The sequence below is a fragment of the Fusarium coffeatum genome, assembly GCF_003316985.1.
Source record: "Fusarium coffeatum strain FIESC_28 chromosome Unknown BRIP53273_contig_222, whole genome shotgun sequence".
Classification (NCBI taxonomy): Eukaryota; Fungi; Ascomycota; class Sordariomycetes; order Hypocreales; family Nectriaceae; genus Fusarium; species Fusarium coffeatum.
Window position 1 is genome coordinate 119024 of NW_022158015.1, and position 24245 is coordinate 143268.

At 48.3% G+C, this 24245-nt stretch overlaps 11 protein-coding genes across 11 annotated transcripts; 2 read left to right on the forward strand and 9 right to left on the reverse strand.

Annotated features, from left to right (window-relative positions):
- Positions 1-13: 13 nt before the first annotated feature.
- On the reverse strand, positions 14-1504 carry FIESC28_09129 (uncharacterized protein; the record flags this gene model as incomplete). Its single annotated transcript, XM_031163266.1, has 1 exon — positions 14-1504. The coding sequence occupies one exon, from the start codon at positions 1502-1504 to the stop codon at positions 14-16; it is 1491 nt and encodes a 496-aa protein (XP_031012689.1).
- A 726-nt stretch (positions 1505-2230) lies between these two features.
- Positions 2231-4534, reverse strand: FIESC28_09130 (uncharacterized protein; the record flags this gene model as incomplete). The annotated part of the gene is made up of 1 exon (XM_031163267.1): positions 2231-4534. The coding sequence occupies one exon, from the start codon at positions 4532-4534 to the stop codon at positions 2231-2233; it is 2304 nt and encodes a 767-aa protein (XP_031012690.1).
- Positions 4535-4956: 422 nt separating this feature from the next.
- FIESC28_09131 (uncharacterized protein) lies at positions 4957-6454 on the reverse strand (the record flags this gene model as incomplete). Its single annotated transcript, XM_031163268.1, has 2 exons — positions 4957-5772; positions 5822-6454. 2 exons carry the CDS (start codon positions 6452-6454, stop codon positions 4957-4959), a joined length of 1449 nt encoding a protein of 482 aa, XP_031012691.1.
- A 376-nt stretch (positions 6455-6830) lies between these two features.
- On the reverse strand, positions 6831-8057 carry FIESC28_09132 (uncharacterized protein; the record flags this gene model as incomplete). The annotated part of the gene is made up of 1 exon (XM_031163269.1): positions 6831-8057. The coding sequence occupies one exon, from the start codon at positions 8055-8057 to the stop codon at positions 6831-6833; it is 1227 nt and encodes a 408-aa protein (XP_031012692.1).
- Positions 8058-8491: 434 nt separating this feature from the next.
- On the reverse strand, positions 8492-9196 carry FIESC28_09133 (uncharacterized protein; the record flags this gene model as incomplete). The annotated part of the gene is made up of 3 exons (XM_031163270.1): positions 8492-8768; positions 8818-8938; positions 8992-9196. The coding sequence occupies 3 exons, from the start codon at positions 9194-9196 to the stop codon at positions 8492-8494; spliced, it is 603 nt and encodes a 200-aa protein (XP_031012693.1).
- A 575-nt stretch (positions 9197-9771) lies between these two features.
- Positions 9772-10913, reverse strand: FIESC28_09134 (uncharacterized protein; the record flags this gene model as incomplete). The annotated part of the gene is made up of 3 exons (XM_031163271.1): positions 9772-10384; positions 10435-10719; positions 10774-10913. The coding sequence occupies 3 exons, from the start codon at positions 10911-10913 to the stop codon at positions 9772-9774; spliced, it is 1038 nt and encodes a 345-aa protein (XP_031012694.1).
- Positions 10914-13330: 2417 nt separating this feature from the next.
- FIESC28_09135 (uncharacterized protein) lies at positions 13331-13888 on the reverse strand (the record flags this gene model as incomplete). Its single annotated transcript, XM_031163272.1, has 1 exon — positions 13331-13888. The coding sequence occupies one exon, from the start codon at positions 13886-13888 to the stop codon at positions 13331-13333; it is 558 nt and encodes a 185-aa protein (XP_031012695.1).
- Positions 13889-15723: 1835 nt separating this feature from the next.
- FIESC28_09136 (uncharacterized protein) lies at positions 15724-16942 on the forward strand (the record flags this gene model as incomplete). Its single annotated transcript, XM_031163273.1, has 2 exons — positions 15724-15888; positions 15947-16942. The coding sequence occupies 2 exons, from the start codon at positions 15724-15726 to the stop codon at positions 16940-16942; spliced, it is 1161 nt and encodes a 386-aa protein (XP_031012696.1).
- A 248-nt stretch (positions 16943-17190) lies between these two features.
- FIESC28_09137 (uncharacterized protein) lies at positions 17191-18713 on the reverse strand (the record flags this gene model as incomplete). The annotated part of the gene is made up of 3 exons (XM_031163274.1): positions 17191-18067; positions 18114-18454; positions 18507-18713. The coding sequence occupies 3 exons, from the start codon at positions 18711-18713 to the stop codon at positions 17191-17193; spliced, it is 1425 nt and encodes a 474-aa protein (XP_031012697.1).
- Positions 18714-19384: 671 nt separating this feature from the next.
- On the forward strand, positions 19385-20824 carry FIESC28_09138 (uncharacterized protein; the record flags this gene model as incomplete). Its single annotated transcript, XM_031163275.1, has 4 exons — positions 19385-19677; positions 19735-20208; positions 20263-20371; positions 20420-20824. The coding sequence occupies 4 exons, from the start codon at positions 19385-19387 to the stop codon at positions 20822-20824; spliced, it is 1281 nt and encodes a 426-aa protein (XP_031012698.1).
- Positions 20825-21773: 949 nt separating this feature from the next.
- Positions 21774-23028, reverse strand: FIESC28_09139 (uncharacterized protein; the record flags this gene model as incomplete). The annotated part of the gene is made up of 5 exons (XM_031163276.1): positions 21774-21778; positions 21825-22157; positions 22207-22235; positions 22283-22492; positions 22538-23028. 5 exons carry the CDS (start codon positions 23026-23028, stop codon positions 21774-21776), a joined length of 1068 nt encoding a protein of 355 aa, XP_031012699.1.
- Positions 23029-24245: the final 1217 nt, after the last annotated feature.

Here is a 24245-nt window from a genome sequence, read left to right on the forward strand (position 1 = left end):
ACCGACCAACCATCTAAGCCAAACTCTTAACAACCTCAAAACTAACATCATCCCCAAAGTTCCTCTCAGCATCAAAAGTATGAACACCGCCATTCGTAGCAGCATACCCCCCATTGTCGTAATGTCTAAAATACCTGGTAGGATAATTCCAAGATCGAATAGAACTTCCCTTGCCACTCATTCCCTTCTGCGGACAAAACGTAGCATCCTCATTGAAAGCCTTAGTCCCATCATTCTTGTTAACCACAAGGATGAAGTTGTAATGTCTGATGAAACTGCCGGGTGTGTCGACGGACTCAAAGGATACACAGCCGCTGTTGGCTAAGCCTGTGCGGACGGTCCAGCTGGCTTGTTTCCTGAGGGCTGATGTGTTGGGGATTTGGGTGTTGACGTCGGAGTTTGTGTGGGCGAGATAGCGGTCTGTGTAGCCTGCTGTTGTGACTTTGAGAGAAACGGACGATCCTACTGAGAGGACATTTCCGCTTGTCAAAGATGTGGTAGCATATTTCGCAGCCACGATGTTTGCTTGGACAGCATTCTCAGTAGCATCGGAAGGATAACCAGAGGTCATAACACCTTCGTAAAAGGTACCTTGTGCACCAACACTGTTGTCACCACCGATACCCAGAATGATAGCACCTTCTTTCTTCATAGGATTGTATCCTCCATCTGGATACGCGCCGTTGTAGAACGTCGACAACGAACCAGAAGCAGCGTTTCCTCCACGGAGGGCCCAAGTACCAGGCTTGCCCTTGACAATAGCGCTGAGGAACCTGTGCGTGATAGTAGGGTCTGCAGCGTTGTTCTTAGGACTTTTGCCAGAGAAAAGACCATTCTCGAGATCAGCCATGAGCCAAGGTCCTTTACCAGCTCCAGATCCCCAGACAGTGTTGTCGCCAAAGTAAATAGCTTCCATGTGTCCATTCCCTGTATCCTTGCTGTTCGTCTCGGCATTGCCGTAATCGAAGCAGCATCCCCCATTGTAGTGGGTTCCATCGAGAACAGCGTACATACCCTCAGGCTGATCACCCGTAGCAGACCCACTAACATGGTTGTTACGATACCCAGTACCAGGCGATATAAAAACACCATACGCTTTTTTCCCATTCAGCGTAACAGGTGCACCATCAGCAGCAGCCAAATTATCATAGCCATTCGCTTCAGGACCTTTAAAACCACCGGGAGGGGCTTGAGTAAGATGGTTATCACGACCGGCTTGGTCGTAGATGATGGTGATGAGACATGTTGTGCCACTACAGAAGGAGTCTTGGGTAGCAGCGTTGGCTACGCCTCCTGCCGAGAGAGGACGGATGTCGGTGGTTGAGCCATCTGATGCTCGCTTGATTTGGTAGAGGCCGCCATTATAGGCGTCGAAAAGAGCTCTGGTGGTGCTGTGGGCGGCGATGCAGGGTGTGTTGCCGGATTTGTAGATGTCACATGGTCCTGCGAGAACGAGGCGGGCTGTAGTCACAAGACCAAGGCTCAGGATGCTCTGTAACTGCATGGTAACGGACAATACTTAGTGCCGTTAGGAACAGGGAAATGTGTAAAGAAAATACGACGCTTGCCAGAGAGAATTCTTAGCTGATTGAGCTCTGTAGGGTCATGTTCCTACCGATCGAAGGGCCCTTATATACACCATACAAAGCGAGGAATATCCCCAAAGATCTTCATCTCTTCGTATCTACTCATCATCATCAAGCAAGTACAGCAAACACCTTCCCGTCCTGGCATCAAAATGATCCACGTGAATCTTACAAAAGGTCTCATCGTAGCCTTACTCGAGTGAAGATGTCCGAGCCATGCGATAAATGCATGCAATTCGACCGCTTCAGCATTATCGCGGGGTATATCCGGGGGATCGTCCCAACCGGGCCCTGTTGTAACCCCACTACGGCAAGTAAGTGCCGAGTCTGATGCGATCGAACCAGAGCTCTAGAGTATGTTGCTAAGCTAGACGACGGGACCAATAGGAGTGGATTAGTGTGGACTATTTAGGAAAGCATCGGAATGAAGATCAAGTTCACTTATTGAGACAGATGGATTGCACTGGGTAATACGAAGATCAGCCTTCACTCTTTTCTTGAGATTGAATGAAGAGAGCCGGGCCTACCTTCGCCCGATGTCTTGTAAATGCACACACGCTGCTGCTATCTCTCGCCCAGTCCGACCGAGCCGTAAAGGTGGCGACCCCTTACAGCGCGCATTCGTGGACATAAATCGGTGTCCACTATATCAGTGTAACCAGCTCCCATCTAATCCCCGGCAACTCACGCCAAAGACGCAAAAAGATGACAGTACTTGAATCCGACGCACGTTGCCTTAGTCCACCTTTCTTGACAACAGGCCAACAATACAGTCTATACTCTCCGCGGAACTTGGGCGGCTTTGTCATCTTGCCACTGAACACTGCTACCAGATCAATCTCCACCAATCCATCTTTGTCCTGATCTTCTTCTAAAATTCGGTAGAACTTCTGTCCGACTTTGATGGAGAACGGATATTCGTAACTCTTCATTTGGAGATCCCTTGGTGGGTAGTTAATGACGTCTGCGGGATTGTATCGCACTGTTGCTACCTCTGTGTAGAAAGATAGAGCGATATGTCTGAGTGATGGTGATATGTGCAATTCAGGAGGGAGAACGTCTTCTGTTACAGCTTCTCTCCTGAAACCAGTTCCGTTAGATAACAGCTCTGCTAGTGGCGACACTACTTCATAGCCTTCTCCGTAAGGAATGGCAACCAGCTCAGAGGCCGAGTCGAAGACAAAGTACCATGGACTGTGAGGGCTTGGCTCATCCCCGTAAAAGACCATCAGTCGTGAACCTTCAGTCCAGGCCATCCACGACCAGCTTGGAAAAGACACCTTGACAATGGTACCATCATGTTGTCTCACAGCGTGTGTACCCTCACGCAGACGTCGGTCTTCTTTAAATGGCCGCTCCCACATAAGACAAGGTCCAAAGGTATAGTGAGGTAGACCCCACGAGATCTTAAAACCCGGCCATTTCTTTTCAAGATAATTTTGCGTTGCCTGGAAAGCTCTGCCTATATCGGCCTCGTATGTGAGTGAACGAGTTGAAAATGTAACGGCAATACTCTCGTACTCTCCAGGACTATAATCTGAGTCATAGCGATCTTCATGCGGTTTTGCAAAAGCTTCCAGATCAAGATGCTCAGTGGTATCCTCACTCATAAGTCCCTCGCGACAGCTCCAATACACTTGCTCCGATGTGAAAAACAGTGATCTTCTGGAAACAAGAGCTTCTTGAAACGTCCAGGCTCGTCGGGACCAGGGAGCGCTGCTGATCCACTCTGGATCTCTGCCCTCGTAGTAGACACGAAATTGATGCTCGTCCACGGAATCGAGGAGCTGCACTCCTCGTACGTTCAGGGCACGTTGTTCCAAAAATCGCGTATTGGGACGAACGCCAGGAATGCCGCTGTATGCATCAGCTCCAGATGCAGCGATGATAGTAAGAATGCCCTCCCGGTAGATAGAGTCCATCTTATCGACCACTTCGAGCATGACTGATTCATCGTCTTGAATGATGCACAGGCTGTCAATCCACAAATGGTCAATCCAAAGCTCCTCGCAGATGGTAATCGCGTCTTGGATAGTAGGTGGCAGCTCCAAACGTTCAAGACAACCTTCTTCCTCCAGTTCATCAATATTGGCCTTGACCAGTCTGAGGAATGGTTTTCTGCCCCAGACGTAGCTCAAAGTTGCAAAAGGAGGCCTCTTGCTTCCGTCAACCTGCACGACGCATTTTTTCTTAATGTCAATCAATCGAAACTGGGGAATGCTGATGGGTTCTTGATCATACTGGCAGATGCTGTGATACTCATCACAGATACTCATCCACTTCCTCAGTATGTCAAATTCGATGAGAAGCGGCCTTGGCCTTCCGAATGTTGGGTTCAGGGCGCCTACCACCTTTTTGGATATCCCTACTGACGAGAGGTCTTCCTTTGGTGTGTTTTCGTCAGATTCATCTGGCAGTTCATCAACACGCCAACTACCAGGTGGTAGGAATTCGACATCACCATTCTTCAGCTCGTCGACATAGTCGACAGAAACTGGAACACGACCTCCTGAACCAGCTCTCTGGAGCACTATATCAAAATGCTTGGTTCCAAATACCTTGGACGGTGCTGCGACCCATATAGTGACTATTTTCCTCAACGAGGAACCTCCAAAGCCAAAGGACCAGTTCGGGACCGCGACGTTGTCTTTGATAGCAACAGTAAATGACACATTTTCCGCATCGTCAAGTATCATGAGATCATCATTGTCGGTGTGAATATTCGTGTTCACTCTTAGTCGATTAAGTATTAAGTCGGCTAGTTGCTGGCAGAATTCGCAATCCTTTGCTTGATTCTGCAAGATTTTGAAGGTAAGTTTCGCTGTTTGCCTTTCCCAAGAGAGGTACCATTTGGGTGCACAGTCTGTTCCGACCAACTCGAAATCGATTGTTTCACACCAGTGCTTAGCATTAGGTTCGTCGAAGGGAGACTTCTCTAGTGCAGACATAATTGACTACGTGGTGAGTTTTGGGTTGGGTGTAAGCACAGCCGATTGCGGATACTGCGTGATATTATAGCGTTACTTCGGCACGGAAGATCAAATCTGCCGCCCAAGCAAGGCATAATCATATACTAGCTTTATCATCCTACAGCTGTAAATTGGGGCCGGACTCATTTTGTTGATAGGGAGATACGGAAAACTTGTTCTCTTGAGCTTTTTGTGTCTCTGTTGGTTTCTAACTCTACTTCACGTTGCTTCCTGCCACTGCCGCGCTTAGCGCACTAACTAAAGGTCGCCATTTGTATGGGCGCGAGTTGATGTGGACTGTTTAGGAAAGCATTGTAAAGAGAAATCGATTCTTAGATATTCTGTAGTCTAGTTGAGAAATTGGTCCAGCTGCAAGACCCTTCTAAACATTCTATTCTTGTCTACTTATCACCCACGATAACTGACTGAGAGTTACTACTAAACAAACCCTCCGGATCAACCTCTTCCTTGATCCGTACCAACCTCTCCCAATTCTCCCCATAAAGCCTTTCCGCCATCTCCTCCCTCGTCCACTCTGTATCAGCATAATTAACAAACCCCCTCAAGGCCACCCCATCCTCTTTCAACTGTTTCTCAAACGGTATCATCTGGCCTCTCAAATACTTCACCCCATCAGGCGGGAAGATCTCTTTAACGATAGAATTTGCATCCCATCTTATCAACCAGAGATTTTTCGCGTGTGGATGCGCTGTATCAGTGTCTGAGATAGTGCGGTTTACGCCGCCCCAGAGGTCGATGTAGCCCATTGGTGTCATATCGGTTCTGTTGAAGGCGACGGTTGTGTCGTTCAGTAAAAGGCGGGCTTGGGAGGTTGTTAGAGGGTGGTCGTTGGTTACGACGATGGATTGGAGGTAGAAGCAGAGGGGGTTGAGATCGCCGCCGTCGGAACGGTTCATTCCTTCGCCTGAGATGTAGACTTCCATTTCCCAGAAGTCGAACTCTTTCTTCTCCAGCTTTGTCTCGGAGCTGACCTCTTCGAGACTTTCCAATAATGGTTTTATGGTGTCGTCGAAATTTGAAGGATCGCCATAGAAGTATCCTCTGATGTTCCAATTGACAAGACTCCATCGGATAGCTAGTTCATCCGGGCACTTGTCACTGGTGCCATAGTTTTGAACTGCGATAAAAGCCTCCGCCGCCTTGTCCACGTCAACATCACCAAGAGAGATGTTAAATGTGACGGCTTGGTCAAACTTCTACACAGCTTACGTTAGCGGCATCTCGAAATCGCCTGAAGTGACTTACTGGTTTGTAGGTCTTCGTAGTAACAGACAAAATGATTCCAAAAGAAGCCGCAGCTCCCTTCGCCACCCACAACAAATCCGATCCCTCTTCCGCCACAACAACACTCCCATCATATAACATAAACTCAACAGCAACAATATTATCCATAGGCGTCCCCAAAAACCTCGACGTAGTCCCAAACCCACAACCAATACTCGACCCTGTAACTCCAACATTCGAGCCTCTCACATGAGGAAAATGTCGTCCGGCCGTATCCCAGAGATATTTCGCCACAGGTCCCACACGCGTTCCGCCACCGTACGTAAGTAGTTCCGTATCTTCATCATAGTGCATAGAGTTGAAAGCTTCCATGTTAATAACCAAATTCCCTGGGGTGCCGAAACCAAGACCTTGGAAGGAGTGGCCTGGTCCTAGGGCTGATACTTTGACAGAGTTTGCACGAGCGCATTTGAGACATTTTGATAGTTGGTTTTTGTCTTCGGGGAAGGCTATGCATGCGGGATCTGGTTTGAGGCGTTTTTGATATTGGGTTGTGTTTTCGGACCATGCTGGGGATGAACTGATTAGGTTGTGAATGCCTGCTTCGTTGAGGGATGAGTGTAGAGCAGAGGCTGGATCCTGCTTTGAACCCATCGTGAAGCAAAGTGAAGTGAGGTAAAAAATATATAAGTGTTGCAAGAGTCAGGTTATTATCAAGAAGTCGGGGAAATAAAGATAGGAATAAGGCTGTGGAGAGGCTTTGTTGGCATCAACCGTTTATTGTGGAATTACGTCTCAGTTCCAGGTGATGATTGGTCCTACTCGTATCGCGTGTTTCTCTCCACCAACGGATTTGCTTGTATCACCAGCATGAGTGCATCGAGGCGTAAAAATGTCGTCATTGACGTAATCTACCCATTGACTTATCGGCTACTTATCGTTATCAATTTGGTACCATAAACCCTTTCCCAGTTCCCAGTCCAGTATCCTTGACACTTGTATCGCGTATTCTTGTAAATCGTATGGATCATCAAGCCTTACTCCAAAACTCCCCAATAAAATCTTCCACATCTCTCCACAAAGCCTCCGGCTCCTCAAGCGCAGGGAAATGTCCACCCCGTTCATGCATACGATACCACTTCACCTGCTCCGTCTGCTGAATCCATCTTTCTGGCGGGGTACTCAGATCATTCTTAAAACATGAATAACCTAACGGTTTCTTAATAGCCTTCCAATCAGCCATCAAAAGCTCCACGTTCTCAAACACCATGCGGTGGACGTAAATTGAAGTTGGGAAACTGCGCGAGAACCAATATAGTGCCACGTTGGTAAGAAGCATATCGCGGTCCGGAACCCTTTCGGACCATTGGATCATTTTCTCTCCTATCCATGCTAGCAGGGCGACGGGGTTTGTTCCAAGGAGATAGCCTGCTGCAGCGGGCCTTGTGCCGTCAAGTTGGATGAATGCAGTACCTGTTTTGCCAAACTCTGCAAGTCTTCCAAAGGCAGCTACTTCGTCAGGAGAGTACTTTCCTTCCTTGATACCAGCTTCCACATCTTCTCCCGCCGGAGGCGTGATATTCAACATGTTCATATGCACCAATTTGCAAGCAGGATCAATGTTTGCAATTGCAGGTGCGGTCCAGCCGCCAAAGTCACCGCCTTGAGCAACATATCCTGTTTTGTCGAAATTAAGAGCGTGCATCATCTTGGACATTATACGCGCATTATCTGAGTGTGTGAATTCCTTGTCAACGGGTGGTGGGGAGGAGAACAGGTAGCCGATATGGTGAGGGACGATGATGTGATAGGGGAGGGTTTCAGGTGTATATTTGCTTTGCAGTTTTTGGAGGATAGGGAGATATTCAACAACAGAGCCTGGCCAACCGTGCAGAAACAAAATGGGAACCGCGGATGGGTTTTTGGAGAAAAGAGCAAAGAAGTTAATCTTGTATTCCTTCGAGTCATCGTCGGTGACAGTGATGTTGTACTGAGGGATTGAGTTGAGAGTAGATTCCCACTTTCTCCAATCGTACTTTTTCTCCCAGTGATTGACCAAGTCTAAGAGTTGATCGCGCGGAAGCCCGAATTTTCCATCATCACGGGTATTCCATACATTTGGCTCGGGAATAGGCGATAATTTGAGAAGGGTCTTGAGGCGATCAATCTCATTGTCGGGAATGGAAATAGTGGAGGTTGTCAGATTAGCTGACGCGGGAACAGGGTAAGGAAGGGCGCTGAAAGGGAGGGTAGCCATAGTGGGCAAAGACGTAGAAATATGGTAAAGGGTATTGCGGTTATGTTAAAGATTGTGATGGAGTGAGATGGGTTATTCTTTAATTCCAATTACCGAAGCAGCTCATTATTTATACAACTCTTGTCGATCCTGCAGCGTTGTCTGGTGCCTAGTCTCGTCCAAGTGCTTAGCTGTCAGCACGATCTTCTGGAACCTTCACGAAACCACTTTAATCGACCACAGGATTCTGTATCCATTGTGAGACATGTCCAGAAAAGGAATAACGGAGCGATAAGCTTTTTGGGGTTGCAGGTTTATGCGTTTGATGGCAAGACTTATCACTGCTTCAGCATTAATTGACACTTAAAAAAATGCGACAACAGTCTCTCTTGTCTTGCCTTTCTTGATGTGTGTTTAATGGCGTTTATATAGATTATTTGATCGCTGTAGCTATACTATGTGAGAAGAACGAGAACGAAACACATCGCGAGCAATTTGAGATCCGATCTCATTTCCCCGGCTGAGGAATCCGTTGTCGAACTCGTCGTCGTCTCAACAGCATTCGTCGCAGTCGAAACTTCACCAGTCGTCGCTTCAGCAGTACCTCCAATCGGTGTCTTGAGAAGAGTCATACTCCCCTCGTAAGTACCCGGGAAGTTGCACGCGATAAAGCGAGTTGACGATGTCTTGTCATTATAATCGAAGATCTTGTGCGTCAAACAAGTTCCCATACTGAAGAGTAAATGTTAGACTGTCCTGATTTCGAGGATGGATGACTTACCAGGATACTGTCGTACTTTGTGCGAAAGCCGTTGCGCCGACGCAGCGAGTGAAGATGATAGAGCCACAACCTGCCCAGATGCCGCTTACGGCAAATAAACCATCTACACAGGCAGCGGTATCTATGAATCAGTTAGTAAAACGTGCGATAATCTTCTTCCGGGGTTACTCGTACAGAACTGATCGTCTCCTTCAATTTTACCATATCCTATCGACCAGCGGTTCTGCGGATACGGTGTGCTGACAATTGTATGGAATGAGGTGACAGCGCGATCAGCAAGGCTGGGAGGTTCTGTTATCAGCGGAGGGGCTGTTTGTGTCGCTGTCGCTGTCGCGTAGGGGACTGTAAAGAGCAATAAAGCGAGCAGTATTTGCATCATAATGATGTTCGAAGTTACGTTATTGTTATAGTGATCTGCTTTCGTTTTGGAATCGGAAAGTTCATGGGAGCAAGAACAATGGCCATATTTATGTGCAGCTTGCTTTGGTTCAGCTTGAACGTGGCTTAAGCCAATGCAGGGTTAGAAGTCGTACTTGGCTTGAATAGGTATGAATAGTTGGTTCACGGCTTGCAGCTGAAAGTTGATCTGAGACGTGGCGGCAGACCCGCTGCAAGGGTCTCCATTTAGCTCCAGTGACATGTTGAAGACATGCTGTTGAAAAGCAGCCAACAATAGTAACGCGTGAGAATGTTTGACTTTGAGCTTAACGTCTCGAGATAGCGATGTATGACGTAAAATGCTGTATATCTTCTTGACTGGTAGAAGTAGGCTTTCGCGGTGGACGAAACAGTCCATTATATCCACCGCGCTGATCAGCCGTTGTCTTCAATTGAGTCTCGACTGGTCTAGAGCAGCCACCTTCTCTTGCCACAGGCATTATTGGCTTGGCATAGCTTCATACGAAAAAAGTATTTACATTGAAATTGGTATAAACGCGTGAAAAAATATACTTCTTAAAAAAGTGTCAAAATCGACAGAGCGACAGCCATGACCGTCAAAACAGACCCAGAGACCACACTACCCGCACTCTCCTCCACAGGCTCCTGGTCATTCCCAATATTCGCCGTATTATTCCCAAACCCCACAGTACGCTGCCACGTAGGCACACTCTCCTTCAAACTCAGCAAATCAGAATGATAAGCATCTAAAATTCCATCAAATTTAAGAGAGTAGAAGCCAACGTAATTGCTACGACCAAGCACAGGAGCAGGTCGAAGCTCTGTCGTGTTCAATCGCGCAAAAGGCGCAGCAGTGAAAACGCCATCGAGGGTCAAATTGGCAGTCTTGTCGTCAAACTGCATGCTGACCACAGGGTCCTTGTAATCGTCCCAATCCTCTGTCAAGTAAGATACCATGTTGGGTGTGTTGAACCTGTGCTCGTTGACGACTATCGAGCTGTTGCAGACCGGCATGGTGACATTTTGCCAGGATGAAAATGGGTCGCTTTCGTTACGGCTTAGCGATTGCGTCATATTGTAAGCACCGCTTGAGGTCTGTGTGGTTGTGAAGTTGAATAGATCCCAGCTGGAGTCCTTCTGGGGACGCCAGTAGCCATTCGGTGTAGGGCTGCGCAACGGTTAGTGAATGAAGTCTCATAAGTTACTGGTGGGACTAACTCGTTTGAGTAAATGGGTATCGAAATGTTTTTACGCTTGGTGTTCCACATGAAATCGGTAGGTAGGTCGGAAACGTTGTACGCAGGTGACGTTTGAGGCATAAGCGTCAACCAAAAGATCATGGAGTTGTTTCCAGCGTTCCAAGGACCGCGCTCAAGAACACTGAGAACAGCATCGTATTTGAGGGTAGTAGTTTTGTTCTTAAGTTTCGAGCACAACTTGTTCTTTGGTGTCATGTACTCATATTCGACCTTGACTTCAAGCTCTGCAGTAGCATTGTAGTACCTAGAAAATCAGTCAGTCCAACCGTCGAACCCCTCCTTGAAAGATGTCACTTACGATCCAACCCATCCGTAAAAGTCGCCAAGACCCGTAATATTTCTCGGCCGAAAGTTACTCAGAGGATCATACTCAAACTTATCCTCCGCAAGACCAAGCGTCAAAAGCCCAGCCAAAACAAAACTTTTGAATCCCAACATTTTGACGTATAAGGCTGAGAGAAGTTAAAGTTACGTTACTCGAACCAGGAGAAAAGGGAATAACGCGACCTTAAGGACTGCAGGAACAGGCAAATTTCGCTTGTAATTAGCCTTGAAGATTCCACTTTAGGAAGGGGCGCAGGTGATTTTCTAGAATAGGGGTCTATGTTTTGAGTGTTGTGATTGGTGTGTTTTTGTGTCAAAGGATGGAAACTCCACTTGTGAACGGGCCGACGACCGACTTGGCTGCTTGGCTTTGACGTTTCAGGCAAATGATATTGTGAGAAATTGTCACTTTTAGATTGCGGCAATAGATCTTCAGAGGTAATAAAGTGTTCTTATAAAAGGGGTCTGCCATCAGTTTGAGATATCTCCTTCACTGCAACAGGTTGTCTCATCGTCAGATTACGAGAATACCTTGAAATAGACGTAGCTGCATCAATACGACGCATATCAGAAATTAATACGGCGTTTCTTGGCAATCAGAAGCATTGTCATAGGCTCAGTGCATGAAGGATTTCGGTGGAGACCGCGTTCGCGTCAGTTTTCGTGTCTTTTGTTCAATTGTTCAGGTTCACATGATGGCTGTGCAACGGTGCGGCTTGATTTTAAGCACCTCTACGGTTCGGGTTTCAGGACAAAAATGAATGACATCATTTGAAGATCCCGATCCTTTGCTGGAGATTTCACTCCGCCGATTGTCACTGGTCGCAATTCAGCGCATCTCTCCCGTACAGATAACATTCTTGTGGGCAGATAAGCGCCAGACACTCCATGCTCTGCCCAGCAGCCTGTCTTGCCGGTATAATAGGCTAGCTAGAGACTTTGTGGTCTACCAGACTTGTAGCACCCATGTCCAGTGATCCACACTTGAAAATTAAGAGAAGTACGAGAGTCGTGGACTGCAAATCCGGGCCGGCCTGTACGCTTATCACAGAGACGTGCAGTTATGGAACGCCATGGATATAACAAAATGGATTACCTCAGGGCTATTTCATGCTTTCAAAAGCCCGTGGAGCATTTCTTTTGTCTCGGACTCTGCTTCTCGAATCGGACATACATAGAATAGAGCAGAGCCTGTTCACCAGCGCCGATAGATGACCCAGACTGACATCTTTAGATTCGGCCAAGATAGAAATAGTTTTGGCATCGTCGTCACTGACATTATAGACATTGATCTCAACTCGGTCGGCGCCGCTGCGTCTCCCGGCATTCTCGTCGGTGTGCCCTCTCTGAAAAGTTCAAGCAATTGGCCGTAGCAGGTAAGAAGGACGGTTCTCTTTTCCGCGCCCAGGTCAACCATCCCGGGCGACAATTGGTTGATTTCGATTAGACACGTTTGTTACTCAGTAGAGTCTAAGGTATTTATTCGAGTCGTTGATGGCGTTTTTCTTACAAGACTCATGCCATGGCGTTTCAACGGTTCTAAACTTGGAGCTGATGATCGACAACCTGTGGAACCCTGCAACCGGGGAATTTATCACCCATCCAACCTTATTTCATCTCACAGCGCATCTGCAATAAAGCTCTCAACATTACTCATTATTCGCTCTACTCATCGTCGTTCATGACTGTTATATATCAGTCCAGATCTGGTGCAATAATATTTGAACAGCTACAGCCAGGTCAGCCGAGACAGATTCTATCGTTCTCAACGCCACCAAAGATGCTCAAACTGCTCAAATGAGGTGAGATGTGACATATGCTGTCTACATTGAGCTCAGAAATGCGATGTGAACAGTCGCGGTCGCTAGGAGAATGGTGAGAGAAAAGGAGATTTCGTTATTGAGGTATCTATTCTAAAGCGCGGGACAAAGACAAGGGACAAACAACAAAGAGCCAAAGTAAAGACTGTAACGCACCACGACGACTAACCCACCACAAAAGGAAAGACAAAAGAAAAGACGGAAAAAGAGAAACCCCAAAGACCAACAAGCATCAACAAAAATATCCTGTCCTATCCTATCCTATCACAGCCACAGCGCGGCGAGGCGTGAAGATGGGACACATGAGCCGCTCAGTGTGCCGTGATCACGAGGTCGGCGATGGTGGGAATTGCTGGAGGAAACATTGCAGTCGGACCGCCTCATGCTGAAGTGGTATCCTGGACGGTGACACCAGCGGGAGGGGCTAAAACCTGTCGCAAGGACAAGTGGTGCTGATAAATGACCGTTCCAGCCGGATCTCTGTACTTCCACCAGAGATTGACCGGAGGGCAGAGTACACGATGGATCGGGTTCAGGCTCATCATCGCGATGAACCACAGCGAAAGGCTGACCGTGAGGGTATTCGGCCCTGATGCACCCCAAGGAACCGCCTTCCACTCTATCAGGCACGGCTGGGTCTCGTTATAGGCTGTGCCGCTGACACGAACCACGACGATCTCCCCGGGGGTCAACACAAACCCATACCGGGTGTTAGTAGACAAGCAATAGGCATGCGACGACTCCGCTGTTCTTCGCGCTCTCGACCATGGCAGAAGTCCACTGGGTCTCCAGTAAGACGCAACTGACCAGGTAATGCACTCCCTTGTCCGAAATCAAAGAGAGAGCAGAACGATAACGCCGCTCCACAAGTGTATCCTTGCACATCGAGACGTCTGGCAGTCTGTCTCCGAGCCGGTCTCCGAGGGCCGTTGCGCCTGTCTTGATCGGCTGCATCAGTCGAGGAAACACATGATCGACAAAAATTTTCTTCAAATCGGTCAGGCCATTGATTTTGAGTGGAGAGTGCGAGCTGGCGACTCTCGGAACGGGGTGTTCCTCGAGGAGATCGCCATAGGCTTGACGGAGTGAATCGAGGTCGAAGTCGTCCCAGTGTGCGATCCCCGGGTTGGCGATGTCGGCGACATTAGTATCGGCGAGCTTGACAGTTTTGGAAGCAACTTGTAGGGTTGGGTTTTCAGACGCCAACGAATCCTGTATGGACGTTGTTGCCCACGTATGGGGAATGAAGAAGTTCGGTGGCGAGTTCATGGCTGTTTGATGAGAGTTTAAAGGAGAACTGAGTGGGACAGAGTCTGGGATATATCTATTCCCATTTCTGCGATCGCTTCCTATTTAAGATTTTTGAAGGTCAATTATCAAGCCGTACAGTTCAAATCGACACGTTTGCAATCGCTTCCGGTGCTTGATTCTGTTTAGAAATCAAAGAAACCCTTAAAATGAAAGAATCTGATGTATCATGAGCAGGAGGACTGGTACAGCCTGAAGGGGCGACGGTGGTTCAAAAGACCAACCCCTGTTCGCTTGTTGCGGCGCAAACTAGTTACAGAGCCACTCCATTCTGTCAAAGGCAGCGCATGGCTCTTGCGCAGTCTGGGTGGCGCCAAATCCGCCCTGGAAATTGGGCGATACTGGCTGGCTGGAAGGCTCGACGTTGAGCAAGATGAGGGACAGCCAGTTACGAGACTAATCCTTGTTCGCTATCCGATGGTGAGGCACATCGGTTGTGTTGAGCAGGGATTCTACCAACAGAACCAACAAGAGCAAAGGTACATGGGTTACAGTGACAGTTTATCTTGAAAAGGTATCTCTGATAGTTCATGACGACGGCCAGTACATCTACGCTTACGTTGATGTATGGTACATTGTTGCAGCTAAACTGACAGCTGGGGGGTCAAGGATGAGTCAAATGCTAGTATCGTCCCTTGAGTCCTACTGCCAGAAGCAAGAAAACGTCAATCTAATTATGAAACTGCGCACTAGTGACATATATCTAAATACGGCATTGGAAGAAATGACCCTGCCGATTTCCCGCTCTGCAACATGACAGATGATCGGCTGCAAGGTCAGTTCTGTGCCAAACTAAAGCCTGGGTCCAGCAATATTGAACGCCTACTGGCTAGCAATCCCAGCATTCTTGGCTTAATTACGGCAATTTACAAACAGCTTTCTCTTCCAATCCCCCACGGCTTTAAAGATCCTGATTGGTGAGTGGCTATAGACTACCTTAACTACAAGCGTTGTGTGGTAGCACAACAGCCCGTTCTGGCAGGGTTACCGATGACCAAATGATGATAACGTAAGAGATAGACAAAGTGTGGTGACGCAAGGGAAATGACGCTGTCATAAACAAACGCAATATCAAGAATGCCCCTGAAGGGACAGACGGAAAGATATGCGGAATTCGGCACTAAAACATAAAGATATATCGCCTTTCGGCCTCTCCGTTTGGATTGAGCGTTCCGCTTTACAGGCCCTCAACCTTTGATGCTAATTAAAGAAACATGAAACGCAGTGGTTGAACAAAGGGCAGACAATGAACGAACAAAGGGCTGACAACAGGGCAATCACCGCCCGGCCCAAGCCATTGGCCACTCCTCCATTTTTCACCTCCTCATCTTTCTTTTGGCGCACAATAGTGAATGAATGGCTGGATCCTGTCATATTTTGCTTGTTCAAAGAAATTGCCGCTTTGTCGCCATGCCAGCCCCTTTTCGACAGTTCGCGCATGTCAGATCTCCCCCTCTGGCTGTTCCTCCACCGCTCCCGCGCTCTCCTCTTTCATCACTTACGGTGTTGTTCTGTTAGTAAAGTCTACCCTTTGACAGCGGCGGTGCTGTTCTCAGGCTCCCTTTTGACAATTACTGCATGGTTGCCACACTCTCCTTTAACAATTGAGGCACGGTTTGCAGATTCTCCGTCTTTGAATGCTCTGACATTCAAGGTGTTTCAACATATAAACACGTCTCATGTCTTGCTTTATTCCACATTCATCAATACATCAACCCATTCGAACCCCTGCGACCTTAACCCTCAATTCACTGAAACAACACCTTACATACCACTGCGAACCAAAACCTTCGGTCATGCCTCAGCTGAAACCGCTCCCGGACTGTGAAGGTCCCAAGCTCGAGTGTTTCATTGACGATATCACGACCTGCGACTTGAAAATTCTCGGAATGCTCGGCACTGGAGGTCATTCCCAAGTTTGGAAAGCCGAGATCAATGGCAAAGTCTATGCTATCAAGACGGTAAGTGTGCCATTCAATCTTCTCTCTTCCGTTTCTTCATCATCTAATCATCAATTAGTTCGTCTATCAGCCGACACAAGATCCATGCTTCATGTTGGACCCTATCGATAACGATATCAGATATGAATACGATGAGGGGTTTTGCCCCAAGCCAAGCAGCGACATCACTCAGGCGACTATCGATAGCCTGCGCCTCCATGCGACCACTTTCTACAATGAATGTCGTGTCTTTGGGCGTCTGAAGGAGCTGGGCCGCGAACATATCGCTGTCAAGGCCTATGGATACCTGCAATTCGATCTCAGCGACGAGAAGGTCCAGCGACATTTCCTACCATTTGGGAACGGCGCGAGACAGCGTCTGGCCCTTAGCGGGAACAAAGAGCCCTCCGATGAAGATGTGATCCGCCACTTCATGGAGCACGACGACCTCGGCAAACCCATGATGGGCATTGTGAAGGAGTGGGTGGACTCTATTGAGGGCCAAGACGCTTGGCTATCTTATGATCGAGACATGGTCAAGAGATACATCGGACACATGCCTCGACTGCTGCGTAATCTTAAAGAGCTGCACAAGTCAGGCATCGTGGTTCGAGATCTCGCAGGGCGGCAGTACCTTGACGGGCAGCTCGTAGACTTCAGCTCCGCCTGGACCATCCCGCATATCTTTGGGCCAGAGAGCGGCGTCCGACCCCGCTGGACCTTCGAGGGCATAGCGGCATATGATCTTACATGCTTCCAATCCATGCTAGATGAGCTTGACAGGAAAGCAGAATTGGCAGTGCCGCGTCTGAGGAAACACAACCTCACGGCATGGCCAAAAGACGATATTTACGAGCGCCTACGACCTAGGCCGCAGTTTTACGGACCTGTCCTTCCCATGCTCACCCTCGACGATGACCAAGGCCATATGATGTGGCGCCGACCGCCCTTTGACCCCGCCAAGTTCAACTGGCGGGCTGTCCAGAAGTCAACAAAGAAGGGTGCCAGTGCCACCGGGCGCGTCACCAAGACAAAGGCACCTTCAAAGAGGACCGCTAAGAGAAGTGTCAAATGAGAGAGACAAGATGAACAAGATAAGATGGGGCGCCAACAAGACTGGATAGCACCCCGTAGGGAACACTTGGATAGACCTGACTGATTGCGTTTTCAATTCTGCCAGCTACTCGCAGCATTTGATTTTTAATAGAGATAGAATAAATAGACTCTGCTTTTAATGCATCTCACGTTAATCTATTAGAAACCTCAACAGCCCGCTAAGCAAACTTTGACAAGTTTTAATCCGAATTCCCGGATCTAGGTGGCTCAATCGCCCTTGGTCCAATGATACTTGGCCGCTGGGTGATCAGCAGGCGGTCGAGCAAGACCCTTCTTCCCATAGACATTCTCTCTATACGTACCTCCATCTACAGCATAATCCTCCCAAAACAACCCCCTCTTCCTCAAGACCGGCAGCAGATCAGAGATGACCTCTTCAAAGCTCGCTGGCATGAGAGCATATGCCAGATTGAACCCATCGACGTCCGCCTCGTCGACCCATCGCTCCATCTCGTCTGCAATGTGCTCTGGAGTTCCTGCGACCGTGGCTCCTAGACCGCCGACCTTGATATGATTTGCGACAGTGTGCTTGGTCCATTTCGGCACACCGGGGATCGACTTTGACCAAGACTCTACGGCGGAGCGAATCGCGTTTGATTCAACATAGCGCAGTTCCTCATCGTCACCATATTGCGCAAGGTCAATCCCCGTCCAGCCCCCAAACAGCGCCAGCGCACCATCTTCAGAGCCGTAGCTTACAAGATCCTTGTACTTCGCGTCAGCCTCCTCCTGCGTCTTGCCAATGATCGGGCACAACAGGGCCAGGAACTTTATCGCTTTGGGATCACGGCCGAACTGCTCTTTTGCTAGGATTCTAATCTCAGCTATGTTCTTCGCCACCGTAACAGGGCTGTGGCCGGCGACGAAGATGGCTTCGGCGTGCTTGGCGGCAAAGTTCTTTCCGGCCTTGGAAGTACCGGCCTGGAGGATCAAGGGTGTGCGCTGTGGGGAGGGTTGGCAGATGTGAGGGCCGGGGACGGTGTAGTATTTTCCGGAATGGTTGATGAGACGGACTAGGGAGGGGTCTGTGTAGATGCCCTTTTCACGGTCAAGTTTGACTGCGTCATCGCGCCAGGATGATTGCCTAGATTTGTGAATGAGAAGTCAAATAAAGTCAGTGAGCCACGTACCAAAGCTTGTAAGTGACATCGACGTATTCTTCGGCAATGGCATATCTCTCGTCGTGGCTCAGTTGCTCAGTATGACCGAGATTTCGAGCAGCAGAGTCAAGATAACCGGTAACGATGTTCCAGCCCAGTCTTCCACCACTCAGATGGTCCACAGTGCTGAGTCTGCGGGCAAGATGATAGGGCTGCTCATAAGTAGTAGCTACGGTTACACCAAACCCGATGTTCCTGGTAGCTGCAGCCATAGCTGGCACAGTAGCCAAGGGCTCATTGACAGGCCACTGGGCGCCTGAAATGATGGCAGGGTCTGGGTTGCGGGGGCCTTTGTAGACATCATAAGATCCCTGAGAATGTGAGCGACATGTACATGTTATGTGAGGCGATGGGACTGCTCACAAGGACATCAGCGATGAAAATGCCGTGAAACTTTCCCTTCTCAAGAAGTTGAGCCAATTTCACCCAGTGACTGATGTTGTTAAAATCCCACGATTTATCATCTGGATGTCTCCAAAGGCCAGGCGATTGATGACCACTGCACGATTCAACAAAGGCGTTGATGATGAGCCGCTTCTTAGTTTTGGGGGCCTCTTGCGATTCAGACATTTTGGTTACAACTTGCCTCTTAATGTCGAGTGAATGAGGTGTAAAGAATGAGGTATTATTAGTGAGTGAGACATTAGGTGAGTGTAATACTCATATAAGTGATATGCGACATATAAAAAGTGTTGCGCAATCGAGTTACTCAAATCGCGTGCTTGCGGAGATTCGCGTGTACCTTGAGATCGACATAGTCGTGATCATTTTAGACTCAAATACGTCAACACCCCGGTCGAACCTTGATAACGCCAATCACGCAACAAAGGATCAACTCATGGTCAAGTCGATAGATGACCGCTTTGACATCGGTACAATGACTGGGCAATAATTAGACTGGCAAGTGGGTAACAGAAGAATTGTCTTCTAAGGTTTAGGCTACAAAAATAAAGTAGCCTAAATACTGGTCTAAGCCGGCATAGATTGACCAAGTAATTTCGTCTCTTATGCTTGGGGGCCAATTCTTCTGACACCCCGAGGACTGGATAAATTGCTCAACTACCGAGGTTAGCTGAAGCTCCAGACAGTTTGCCCGCTTGTCCCTGCAGATGAGATAACGACATACCTGGTGCTGTACACGCAATATGAGGTGCCATCCGCCTATATAGACACCATGATTCTTAGGTCAGTATCATTAAGTCGTTGTTCTTCATCGTCATCATACTAAAACATTTCTCACCATGGCCACCACTTTTGAGGCTTCCAACCCAGCTGTCTACAAAGAGTATGAGGCCCAATGGTTCACTCTCCCCACGGACGCCCAAAGCTGGATCAAGCGTGCAAAGGACGTCGCTGATGTACTAGCAAAAGACGCTCCAGCCCGAGAACGCGCAAACAAGTCTCCCAAGGCTGAAGTCGCTCTTCTCAAGCACTCCGGTCTCCTCAAAATCCTTGGTCCAGCTAAATATGGAGGTGGTGAACAGCCGTGGAGTGTTGGATTTAGAGCAATTCGCGAGGTCGCCAAGAAGGATGGGTGAGTTATCTTTATCTATGATATTATATCTCAGTACGGGTGCTAAACAATGTTCAGATCTGTTGGCATGCTTCTCGGCTACCACCTCGTCTGGTCCACAACTGCCAACGTGGTCGGAACTCCAGAGCAAGCAGATCGTTCGCACAAGCTCATCATCTCCAACAACTCTTTTGTTGGTGGTGCCGTTAACCCCCGCGACAGCGATCTCAAGATCACTTCCAACGGAGATAAGCTCATCTTCAATGGTTTCAAGAACTTTAGTACCGGCGGTGTGATTTCGGACTTGACTGTTCTTGAGGGTGTTTATGGTGAGAGGGAAGAGCATATCTTTGCTATTGTCCCGACGCAGCAGCCTGGCATCCAGTTTAAGCATAATTGGGAGAATGTTGGGCTGAGACTTACCGAGTCCGGCAGTGTTAATATCGAGAATGTTGAGGCGCCATGGGGTGATGCCTTGGGATGGGATGCTGAGACCAAGAAACCTGATCCTAATATTCTGACTATTCCTTTCACGAGTCTGTTATTGCCGACGTAAGTATATCAGTGTGTGCCCTTATTCTATGGATTTACTAATATGGGATACAGAATTCAACTCAACTTTTCCAACCTCTACCTTGGTATTGCGGCCGGTGCTCTCGAGTTTGCCAAAGAGTACACCGTCAAGAACACTCGCGCCTGGCCCTTTGGCGGCGACGTAAGTACCACTACCTCCCAGACTAAACAATCTCTAACAAAGTATCAGAACAAGGAGAAAGCGACAGACGAATTTTACGTCCTCTCCACCTACGGCAACTTCTTGGCCCACCTGCGCGCCGCCGAAGCTCTGGCCGACAAAGTCAACGCTGAAGCAGACTCTCTCTACGCAAATTACTCAGACGATCACGCGGGCGTTACAGCCGAGCAACGCGGTGAGTTCGCCGAGTGGGTGGCCAGTCTCAAGGTTGTCACTACAGACACTGGGCTCAAGATCACTTCCGGCGTGTTTGAAGTCACTGGCTCGAGGTCTACGGCTGCAAAGGTTGGTTTGGATAGGTTCTGGAGGGATTTGAGAACGCATACGCTGCATGATCCTGTGGCGTACAAGAATCGGGAGTTGGGAAGGTATCTTTTGTTGGGGGAGTATCCTGAGCCTACTTGGTATACATGATGAGATAGATTTGGAAGTTAGTCTTTAAGTGGAATAAGACAGTAGATGTACCAAGTCTGTTCGGTCGTATCTTCTCTACTGACATCTTTGTATCTTGAATAACAGATTCAGAACTCGATTCACTATGCCCATCAGATGACGCTAGTCTCCAGCGTCACTTACGCCTAGAGACAGAAATATGAACCATAGAATGGCGGGAACTTCGGATCACTGTGCTCCTGTCATACCCCAAATCTCGAACACGCCATTGCTGAAGGAACATTATCGAATCATTTTAATCTATATCTAAATCAACGCTAACACATATGATGATACCACCTTTTCCAAAGTGGCCAAGCTCTTCTAGCAGCCTGTTCCTCCTCATTCCAAACTTGCAAATACCGTCTGCCGGTATGAATATCTATATCTTTATCCCGAACCACTTTTGTACCCACCCACCATTTATGCGTAAGATAAAAGATAATAATAACAGGCACCGTCAATACCTGTAAAAAGAAATTCTTCACCCGTTGAGGCGTTGTAAGCGGTTCTGCGTCTGTTGGCTGGATCGGCGAAATAGCCACCCAGAATTGTAAGAGAAGGACTGTGCAGTAAGCGATCAACGCTACCCATGACCCCCAAACACCAACTTGCGATTTGAACGCTAGTTGGGAAAGTTTGTATCCTGATAAATGCCACGCTTTGCGAAACCGGATGTGACAGACGCAGATGGACGCCCAGGTGAATAACGTGCTGAGACCGCTAATGGCGAGAAGCCAATTAAAGATCTCGTTATGAATACTCGAGTTCGCAACGAAAGCCAAAAGTCCGACCGATCCACAGCATATAATCGCAATAAGCGGCCGTCCAGTGCGATCAATATACGCAAACATCTTTGGCGCCAATGATTGTTCCGCCAACGCAGCGATCGTCCTCGAAGAAGCATATACAGCCGTATTCCCCACAGAAATCAAACTGATAAGAATAACCGCGTTCATAATATCCGGAAGCACATCCGAACCGCTCATCTCAATAGCGATAACAAACGGACTGGCAGCTGCATCAGATCCATACTTTGCGCCTAGGAGTCGCGGCTCGTTGTACGGGACGAGTAGTCCGATGAGGAGAATGGAGAGGATGTAGAAGAATGCTATACGCCAAAAGACCTGCTTTACGGCGGCGGGGAGGGACTTTTTCGGGTTGCTTGTTTCGGCGGCTGCGAGGCCGACCATTTCTGTGCCGGCGAAGGAGAATGTTGCTGTTACGAGGACGCTTGCGAATCCTTTGAAGCCGTTGTTGAAGGCGCCTGGGTTGTGCCAGTGAGTGAAACCGATGTAGCCACCTTCTGGTTCACCTGGGGAAGTCAGTGTCTCCTCCTTGTCCTCAGTCTCACCTTGACTTACCTGCTATGTTGATGATGATACCAAGCAGACTGAGAATCGTTAGAAATTTGGTTGAGTGAGTAATGGGGTGACGTACATGAAGCCCATAACAGCAACAATCTTGACAGCTGAGAAGATAAACTCGGCTTCACCATAACCCTTTACTCCAAGTAAATTGATACCCAGAATGAGAAGAAAGAAAAGAATGATGAAAATCGACTTGCTGGCTTCTGGATTCCAGTAATTCGTCGTCATTGCGCCAGCAATAATCTCAAGCGGCAATACGATGAGGTACTGTAGTGTATAACTGAGGCCGTTAGTCAAGCTTGATGAGAGGGATGAGGAATCTCACTTCCAACCCATAGCAAACCCCCAAGAAGGATCCAAAAACCTCGTAGAATAATTCGAAAAAGATCCTCCAACCGGAAACGCAACACTCAACTCCCCCAAAGCCTGCATCGTAAAAAACTGCATGGTGCCCATGGTGATAAACGCAATCAGCAGCGAAACCGGTCCTCCCCGGAAAAGCGCCACACCACTCGCGACAAAAAGACCGGTACCAATACTCCCTCCAAATGCAATCATCTGCAGATGTCGATTCTTCAATTCGCGTGCGAGAGCCGTGTTGGCCGCGTTGTAATTTGCTTTGCTCATGTTGAAAAGCCGACCGTTGGTCGAGTAGCTGTTAAGAGAGTACTCATCTTCGGACCGGGGTGCGCGTGTGAAGCTCGTCAAAAGACGGTGTAACGGGCCTGAAGACGTCGCATCATCTGTCGTTATAACCGGTGATGTTTTTGGCGATGGAGGGAGAGCCTGCATCTGGATTTCCCTCTGGTAGGCCATTTTGGGGCAGACATGAGGTTGAGGTTGAGCTGAAAGATGAAATTGGGAGCTGAAAGAGTGAGATTTGTTTTCCCCAGGTCGCAGAAATGCACGTGCCGCTTCGCCACATACCAGTCTAAACCGATAACAGACTAAAGCGGTGATGGTACGCTGGGGTTTAAGCGATGGGCGGACGAATCGCTGCTGTTCCGTCACCTACGGCGAGTCCGTTTGCGGGGACAAGGATTTGTTTATTTGTTAGATCAGGGGCAGAATCACGTTGTTTGCACCTTTCTCCAAACCATCTGGACACTATTTGTGTGTGAGAGATAAAGTCGTATGACAGTATACCAGGTTCATGAATCATGTTGTATGCCTGCCGCGTATCAGCCCCAAAGTTTATTCTTCCCGCAAGTATTTCCGTCGTCTTGCAGTCCGGTTCTTTGCGATCGGGGACTTGTAATGCGCCGGTTCCGATCCCACGGGTCTGAGCTTTTAGTTTAGACGAAACTGTCGTGAGAGTTTACAGGGGAAATAACATGAGGCAATTCAATTCAACGTGCATGGGGCATTGGTCAGCGGCGTTCCTTGATTTTAAATGCCAAATGCCACCTGTCAGCATTAATTCCAGCGCGCGAGTCAGGTCTTCCGCCTCCCCCGGACGCCATATTTTTGAGTTTTGCACGATGGTAACGTACGCGGGAATGAACCGAGGATTTTCACGAGCAGGGACGAGTTACTGCAAAGAGCTAATCTTGCCGACCTGAATCCTTATCGTGAAAATCGCGCTACAGGACGCTATTCTTTAGTTATCACATTCCGATCCTCTGGGTTGATACGGATCAGAGCTCAAATATCCACTCCGTCTCTCATGACGCGTTTATTTCCGGTGCATAAATCCGATGTCACTTCTCGTTTCAGTCCAGTTAATTGCCAGTCAGGTTTTGCTTGACGATCAATTCCAGATAAACGTTTCGTGTGGAGGAATAGGTAAGCCAGTATCCCAGCGATACACGAGTCTTGTCCTATAAGTGAACCTTGGCTTAAGATCTACCAACGCGTCCCCTAAAGGCATGTCGGCTTCTGTCTCACCAGCGCCTTACCGTGGCCAGGTCGACTCAAACAAAATCTCTTGTTTCCGTCGCACGGGATAGTCGTCATGTATCGGACCTTCATCAGTTCTGGAGCACGTCGCGGCGTATTGAGATGTTGCTTACTGCGTATTGGGAACACGGTTG